Source organism: Heptranchias perlo, chromosome 40, assembly GCF_035084215.1.
Source record: "Heptranchias perlo isolate sHepPer1 chromosome 40, sHepPer1.hap1, whole genome shotgun sequence".
Taxonomy (NCBI): domain Eukaryota; kingdom Metazoa; phylum Chordata; class Chondrichthyes; order Hexanchiformes; family Hexanchidae; genus Heptranchias; species Heptranchias perlo.
In genome coordinates, this window is record NC_090364.1 from 15019367 (window position 1) to 15028222 (window position 8856).

Genomic DNA, 8856 nt, shown 5'->3' on the forward strand with positions numbered 1-8856 from the left:
CCTTCCTCTCCTCCCCTCGCTTGCCTCTCCCTCTCCCCTCCCCATCCCCCTCCTCCCCTTCCTCCACCACCCCCTCCTCCCCCTCACCACTCCCCCTCCCCTCACCCCCTCCACCTCCCCACTCCCCGTCCTTCCTCTCCTCCCCTCACTTGCCTCTCCCTCTCCCTGCCTCCTCCCCATCCCCCTCCTCCCCTTCCTCCACCACCCCCTCCTCACGCTCCTCACCCTCACCACTCCCCCTCCCCTCACCGCCTCCACCACCCCACTCCCTGTCCTTCCTCTCCTCCCCCTCACCCACCCCCTCCTCTCCCCTCCCCATCCCTTCTTCTGCCCCGCCCTCCTCCCCCTCATGCCCTCCCTGCTCCCTCCCCCTCTTCCTCCTCCTCCTCTCCCCCTCCACCCCAATCCCCTTCCTCTCCTCCCCCTCTCCTGCCCTCCCTCGTCTACCCCACTCCCTCCCCCTCCCACACCCTCTCCCCCTCCCCTCAGGGGTCTCAGATGGTGCTCATTTTAAAGCAGTCCATGGCTGTACTGTACTTACCGAGTGCATTACCACCACCTAGTGACTGACCTGAATCACTGTCAGAGGAATCCATCAGTATTAAGGAGCTAAACAGACACTCTCCCACACGGCTCCAATGTTTACGGGGAGTGTGGAGGGAGTGGGGGGGGGAGGAGGGGGGAGGGAGGAGGGAGTGGGGAGGGAGGGAGGAGGGAGTGGGGGTGGGCGGTGGAGCGATTGTCGGGAGGGGCGACTGTCAGCGACCAGGAAACCCGGAAATACTTTATTAGAATTTTGTTTTACTCAGTTTGCCCCCCGGTCAGACTGAGGCCGGTCGGTTGCCGGGCGAGAAAACTTGCCGTACAAGGCCGCAGCCGGGGACTGGGGAGGAGGGAGGGAGGGAGAGATCGCGGGGGGCGGGAGGGGAGAGGTCGCGGGGGAGAGATCGTTGGGGGGGAGGTCGCAGCGGGGAGATCACGGGGAGAGGTCACAGGGAGAGATCGTGGGGGGGAGGTCGCGGGGAGAGAGGTCGTGGGGGGGAGGTCGCAGGGGGAGGTCACGGGGAGAGGTCATGGGGGAGAGAGATCGTTGGAGGGAGAGGTCACGGGGGGTGATTGCGGGAAGGGAGAGATCGGGGAGCGAGAGATCGCGGGGGGAAAAGATCAGAGGGAAAGAGATTGCGGGGGAGAGAGGTCTCGGGGGGGATAATGCGGGGAGGGGGAGATCAGGCAGGGAGAGATCGGGGAGGGAGAGATTGGGGAGGGAGAGATCATGGGGGGAGAGGTCGTGGGGAGAGGCTACGGGGGGAAGAGGTCACGGGGGGAGATCGCGGGAGGAGAGGTCATGGGGGGAGAGATCGCGGGGGAGAGAGAGAGATCGCGGGGGAGAGAGATCGCGAGGGTATGTGAAAATGATGGGGAGGGAGGCAGGTCGCAGAAGGTTTGCTTGGGGGGCCTGGGAGGGACCACTCCTGCTCCTCCTGGCAGTTCTCGCCTCCCTTTAGCTGCAGGATTTCTCGAGCTCTGGGAATCCCAGCCCTCAGCCAAACGGCTGTAAAAATCTGAGTCACGGAGCCACATTAACATAATCTAACTATTTACCGCCTCTCGAGAGCAGGTTAGTCGCCCGTCCCCCAACCCATCCCAGTTAAACCAGTAGGAAGGTGCGTTCACGGAGGGCTGGGGGCAGGTTTCCCATTTTTAACAATTTAAACCCCCTCCCTCCCTGTCACTGTCTCGCCCCTCCTGGAGTTGGGGGGTTAAAACTCCCCTGTCTCTGAATTGTATAGAAGATGAAATCTGAATTTGATATTTATAGAAAATACTTCCCATTGCATTCTCTGATCCATGTGAACTGTAACACAATAGTTGATGTGACTTTTAGCCTGTGCGTTCCACCAGGACCTTATTCTGTGGCTCAGTGAGTAGCATTTTTGCCTCTGAGTCAGAAGGTTGTGGGTCCAAGTCCCACTCCAGAGACTATAAGCTCCTAATCTCGGCCGACACTCCCAGTGCAGTCCTGAAGGAGGGCTGTATTGTCGGAGATGCCGTCTTTCAGATGATGTCAAACCGAGGCCCTGGATACTGTCTCAGGTAAACATAAAAGATCCTGTAGCACGATATTGCAGAAAAGCAGGGGAGTTCTGCTCGGTGTCCTGGCCAATTTTTAATCCCTCAACCAACATCACTAAAAAAGCAGATCAGGTCATTATCACATTGTTGTTTTTGTGGGATCTTGCTGTGTGCAAATTGGCTGCCGTGTTTCCTACATTATAACAGTAACTACACTTAAAAAAAAAAGCATTTCATTGGCTGTAAAGCGCTTTGCGATCCTGAGGTGGTGAAAGGTGCTGTATAATTGATGTTCTTTCTTTAGTACTGGTGGAGGGCGAGGAGCAGGTCTTCGAGTGGAGGAGGGGACCTTAGCTCTCAGGCACAGATAGTGCAGGGAGGGGGGAGGGGGGAGCGGAGGATGGAGGGGGAGGGAGGTGGAGGACGGAGGCAGGGAGGGGGAGGGAGGGGGGCAGGAGAAAGGGAGGAGGGGGAGTGGGGAGGAAGGAGGGGGAGGGAGGGAGAAGGGAAGGGGAGGAGGAGGGGAGGGAGGGTGTCAGGAGGGAGGAAGGAGGGAGGGAGCAGGAGAAAGTGAGGAGAGGGAGGGGGAAGGAGGGCAAAGGAGGGGGAGAGGGAGGGGAGGAGGGAGGGAGATGGGTAGGGGAGAAGGAGGGAGTGGGGGCAAGAGAAAGTTTACTTAAAAAGTACTCTGGAATCTTACCCAAACCAAACAAAAACTTAGTTAAAACTGCATCTGATTGACTTCCATTGCGGCTCATTGACTAAAGAAAGACACTGAGAACCATACAGGTCGGCAGGTCCCAGGTTTGATTTACGGGCTGTGCAGTTGGGAGTCTGCAGTTCTTCTCCATACTCCTGGGTTAGGGAGGGACAAATAAGATAAGGGTCCCTCTCCTGGTGGTTATCTGCTGGATATCGGGGAAGAATATGATCAGACTCAGCAGTGATGCCACTTACAGTCGAATAGCCCGTCACTCCTACCCATAATGACCACATTTACCGCGTGACGCCCATTGGATTGATCCCCAGCAAGAGAAGGTCCCTTTTAAGCGACAAGGGGCGAAATAAAGAAGTAAATTACCCTCTATAATACGGGGGGAATTTTAACCACGTCTCTCCCCTCCGGCGCTGGGCGGGAACTGTGCGAGGGGTGGGGTTAGAATCGAGCGAGTTGACTTACCCGCCCACGGTTGCTCCGTTCCTGCTCAACGCCATATTCTCAGCACTTGCGAGTCGGCCGCGGTTTCGGCTACAGACAGGCCGAGGCCTAATCGCCATGTAAGAGTCGCAGCCTGATGACGTCATTGGCACCGCAACACGATTTGAACTACGACCCAGGGTCCTGCCCAGTGGCAAACCTGCCAGAGAAACCTGGCGGGAGGCAGCACGATGGCCGCAAGAGGCCAAGGTTAGTTTTATTTCTTAATCTTGGAGAGCGTTCCTCGGGGGGCCCAGGAGTGCTCGGGATCTTTGGGCCTACCCTGCTCCTCCTTCTCGCTTCCGACACCGGCGTCTGTTTGGAAATCCTCCCCCCCCCCACCCCCTTTCCCCCCCTCCCCCTCTGGCGGACTGACCTCGTGTCGGGGCCCCCTTCCCTTGGGTCCCCGGCAGCCCCCCGCTCCCCATCCCAATTCCCGCTCCCGCCCTCCGGGCCTTGATGTCAGGCTTCAGGCAGGGGGACAGTTGTCAAGTGTTAAATCGAGGCCCGGTGGTTAAAACCAGCTCCAATTCGCCTCTCTCCCCACTCACCCACCCTCCCACATACACACTGACCCCACCTCCAGTTAAAATCCCTCCCCCTCTTCCCCATAATGTCCGGAGTCTTTAGCCTCCCACAACAAATGACTAATCGCACAAACTGCCGAAATGCAACATTACAAAGCAGGCCTCTACCCTCCCTCCCCCGCGGGCTATCGAGACCCTTCGCATCTGATGTTAAAAAATACAAAACAAATAATTGAAAATGGACTGAATATTTTATAAACAAACAGACAGAGTGAATCAAATGCTGCACAGCGATGAGAGGGGACACACAGAAGACTGAACTTGTGATTGACATCTGGCGCCATAGTGATCTCCACCACACACCCGAACCATGGCGTTCCGGGGCGGAGATCCCGAGCCATAACCGGAACTGTTCTGCTGTAACCGCAAAGGAGCTGAGCCACCTTCACGGCTAACACCGAAGTAAATGATATCTGGTCATTGTCAGAGGACGAGCTTCCCAGATTCCCTTCGCCAATGATAGTTGGAAGTTCTCTTGTCCCTCTGTCTCAAGATTTAAGTACAATGTCCACACTCTCTCTGGCACTGGATTTACTGATAAACATGTAGGAAAACTTTGCACCCAGGGGTTGCCAACTCTGGTTGGACGTATTCCTGGAGGTGTCATCATATGACCTCCAACCACCTCACCCAGTCAAACAGCCTCCACTCCCCCCCCCCCGACCTAGAATACTTTTATAACTAAGAAACAAAAGAAAATGAAGAGAACACATTTTGTTTAAGGCCCCAATGATTTTTTTTCTCCCGGGTTTTGCTCTCAGCAGTGTCCTAGAGATTAATCTTCAATTCCTGGAGACTCCAGGCCAATCCTGGAGAGTTGGCGACCCCTATTTACACTGCGATACACCTCTGCCCTTCAGCTTTCAGTTCATGTCGACCGTGGCTAATTCGGGCAGTCCGATCTCCTCCTGTGCACGGCACCTCAAACCTGCCAACGGCAGGAGAATCGATGCCAACATCCACAGAGATTGTGAGATAGGCGGGCAGCCATGTCCCTTCCTGGGGGGACCGACGGGTCACATTTTAAATGGGGGCTGTCACTTGCTGACTCAGACCTGCCTCTAATGCAATCCCGTTTACTTCAACACAAGAAAAAAATGACAAAAGCAGCACTGGAGCCCAGCTCACTCAGCACGTCACTGCCCGGGGTGGGTGCAGCGATAACTAAAGGGCCCAGAGATACTGGGTGGGGGGTGACTCTCCGCAGGGCTTCCCCAGCTCATTCACCGTAAATTCAGCAGAAAAACATGGTCTTTGGGCCGAGGTGATGGCGGACCAGCAGGAGAACCCTGGGGACGTTTACCAACCCCGCCCCGTGCAGTAGTACGTTTGTTAACAGCCCACAGATGATACGGCCTGGACTTTGTAACTGCCCCCCGCTTTAATCGGACGTCCCAGCACCGAACAGCACCGCAGAGAAAACAAGTCGCACTGACACAAGACCCTCGATTTAACGAGATCAGCTGATTTGCCAAGTTTGGAACGCAGGAACAGGAGGAGGCCATTCAGCCCGTCAAGCCTGTTCATTCAATTAGATCAAGGCTGATCTGTATCTTAACTCCATCTACCTGCCTCGGTTCTGTAACCCTTAATACCCTTGCCTAACAAAAATCTATCGATCTCAGTTTGGAAATTTTCAATTGACCCCCAGCCTCAACAGCTTTTTGGGGGAGAGTGTTTCAGATTGCCACTACCCTTTGTGTGAAGAAATGCTTCCTGACATCACCCCGTTAATGGCCTGGCTCTAATTTTAAGGTTACGCCCCCTTGTTCTGGACTCCCCCCACCAGAGGAAATAGTTTCTCCCTATCTAACTGATCAAACCCTTCAATCATCTTAAACACAAAGTTCTACGGATAGCCACATTCGTGCCCCAAGCATTGACACATTGCAGTTTGAGAGCTGTGAACTGGCCCACAGGCTGCATTGCAAGTATCGCTGCTCCAGAGGGGCCACTTTAACAGATACCAGAGGAGTTTACCTACAGGAGCATTTGCAAGCTGTGACTACAGGATAGGGTATCTGTCTCCAGGTACAATGTTGTAACGTTTCCTCTCTCTCCTTTGCAGTCCAGCAATGCCACACCAGCAGCTTTATCTGAGTCCACTGTGCTTGCTTGCAGGTCATTCCCACGGGCCAGGAACAGCTGGTCTTGCTGTTGAGACAGTCAGTGTGCCTCACCCACCTTGGCCAGAAGACGTCTCCCAGGTCCACCCACCAGGAGGTGAGGAGGCAGGTGGCCTCCTGGACCATCCACCGCCTCCACTGCGCCCTCTCGGCCTCCGTCGCCTTTTCCTTGGTGCCGTTGGGGGCGAGGAAGGCCAGGTGAAGGCTCTGGGCTTCCTGCCACAGCTTCCTCCGGTACCTCAGCGCCCCAGCCGCCAAGTCCCGGCTCGACCGCGTCAAGTCCTCGTGGCTCGCGTTTCGGTGACGGCTCTTGATCGACATCCAGAACGGATCGAAGGAGGAGCCAAGGAGCTTCCTGAGCCTTTTGGAGTTCAGGTGCTTTGGTTTGGGAGAATAGTGGTAGTAATCTTTGGCCAACGAGAGGGAATAGGGTCGGACGGTGTTAGAAGCCTTCATTCTAATCCAAGCAACCTCGGCGTCGGAGCCTGGCCTTGGGGGAGCCCTGCTCAGTGTTTTCCTTTGGCCGTCTGAAGGGTGACTTCGCTCCTGCTGCAATGAGATGGACTGTACGCGAAGGATAAACATAAGAACATGAAAGGTAACAAGGGCAGGGTAACAGTAGGATAATTCCCGAGCCATCTCGAGCGGCAGTGTGTGAGGTTTCTGCCACGGAGGGCTAATGTGCGAGCTGTGGCCGCCAGAAGCTTCCTTTAAATCCGGACATTATCACTGCATCCTTGACAATCAGACAACATAAACCCTTTGCCAAATAGCTGAGTCTGCAGGTAAAATGGTTGCTGAGTCAATAGACACAACAGCGAGGAAGGGAAAGAAACAGCTCAGCAGCAACAAACCTTCACATCGAGCAGCAATCTCGCAGTCTGAGTCGCTGGGTGGCCCATCACTATAACCCCCTTTGACTCCCCTTTTATATCACAGGAGCACTTCAAACAGAAGCAGATCTGTAACACGCTGGGCCCCTGGTGCTGCGAGACCCACTCTCTCTATCCAGGAACAGACCGCATTCACACAAAGTTGTGAATCACAATGTTTTTTCCCTGCCTGCTGGATTCTCCCTGATGACTGGGAGGGTCCCTACATGTGGGCCAGTGACACAGGTTCCGATGGAATCACAGAATCGCAGAAGGAGGCCATTCGGCCCATTGTGCCTGTGCCGGCTCTTTGAAACAGCTGTCCAATTAGTCCCACTCCCCTGCTCTTTCCCCACAGCCCTGCAAATTTTCACCCCTTCAAGTATTTATCCAATTCCCTTTTGAAAGTTATTGAATCTGCTTCCACCGCCCTTTCAGGCAGTGCATTCCAGATCATAATAACTCACTGTGTCAAAAAATTCTCCTCATCTCCCCCCTGCCTCTTTTCACAATTACCTTAAATCTCTGTCCTCTGGTTACCGACCCCTCTGCCACTGGAAACAGTTTCTCCTTATTTACTCTATCAAAACCGTTCATGATTTTGAACACCTCTATCAAATCTCCCCCTAACCTTCTCTGTTCTAAGGAGAAAGACCCCAGCTTCTCCAGTCTCTCCACATAACTGAAGTTATTTGAGAAATTTAGAAATTGAGAGATGTAAATGATAGGCCAAAACCTGTAGTGAGTGTTGGAAAGAGCAGAGCGGAGAGGATGAGGTAAATCAAGTTTTGGCGATATCAAGCGTGGGGTTTAATACAACAAGAAGTTGCATTTATATAGCGCCTTTAATGTAGTGAAACGTCCCAAGGCGCTTCACAGGAGCGATTATCAAACAAAATATGACACCGCGCCATATTTTTTTTATTCGTTCATGGGATGTGGGCGTCGCTGGCGAGGCCGGCATTTATTGCCCATCCCTAATTGCCCTTGAGAAGGTGGTGGTGAGCCGCCTTCTTGAACCGCTGCAGTCCGTGTGGTGACGGTTCTCCCACAGTGCTGTTAGGAAGGGAGTTCCAGGATTTTGACCCAGCGACGATGAAGGAACAGCGATACATTTCCAAGTCGGGATGGTGTGTGACTTGGAGGGGAACGTGCAGGTGGTGTTGTTCCCATGGGCCTGCTGCTCTTGTCCTTCTAGGTGGGAGACGTCGCGGGTTTTGGAGGTGCTGTCGAAGAAGCCTTGGCGAGTTGCTGCAGTGCATCCTGTGGATGGTACACACTGCAGCCACAGTGCACCGGTGGTGAAGGGAGTGAATGTTTAGGGTGGTGGATGGGGTGCCAATCAAGCGGGCTGCTTTGTCCTGGATGGTGTCAAACTTCTTGAGTGTTGTTGGAGCTGCACTCATTCGGGCAAGTGGATAGTATTCCATCACACTCCTGACTTGTACCTTGTAGATGGTGGATAGGCTTTGGGGAGTCAGGAGGTGAGTCACTCGCTGCAGAATACCCAGCCTTTGACCTGCTCTTGTAGCCACAGCATTTATGTGGCTGGTCCAGTTAAGTTTCTGGTCAGTGGTGACCTCCAGAATGTTGATGGTGGGGGATTTGGCGATGGTAATGCCGTTGAATGTCAAGGGGAGGTGGTTAGACTCTCTCTTGTTGGAGATACCATTACCTGACACTTGTCTGGCGCGAATGTTACTTGCCACTTATCAGCTCCAGCCTGGATGTTGTCCAGGTCTTGCTGCATGCGGGCATAGACTGCTTAATTATCTGAGGGGTTGCGAATGGAACTGAACACTGCACAATCATCAGCGAACATCCCCATTTCTGACCTTATGATGGAGGGAAGGTCATTGATGAAGCAGCTGAAGATGGTTGGGCCTAGGACACTGCCCTGAGGAACTCCTGCAGCAATGTCCTGGGGCTGAGATGAATGGCCTCCAACAACCACTACCATCTTCCTTTGTGCTAGGTATGACTCCAGCCACTGGAGAGTT

At 54.1% G+C, this 8856-nt stretch overlaps 1 protein-coding gene across 1 annotated transcript; it reads right to left on the reverse strand.

The window, feature by feature from the left end:
* Nucleotides 1–4030: 4030 nt before the first annotated feature.
* Nucleotides 4031–6680, reverse strand: LOC137305383 (noggin-1-like). Its single transcript, XM_067974218.1, has one exon. The coding sequence runs from the start codon at nt 6621–6623 to the stop codon at nt 5835–5837; it is 789 nt and encodes a 262-aa protein (XP_067830319.1). The 5' UTR covers nt 6624–6680; the 3' UTR covers nt 4031–5834.
* Between the last annotated feature and the right edge of the window lie 2176 nt (nt 6681–8856).

What these genes read in the sequence shown, in the direction of transcription:
- LOC137305383 (XM_067974218.1), bottom strand. Translation starts at nt 6,623, where the DNA reads ATGGCTCGGGAATTATCCTACTGTTACCCTGCCCTTGTTACCTTTCAT.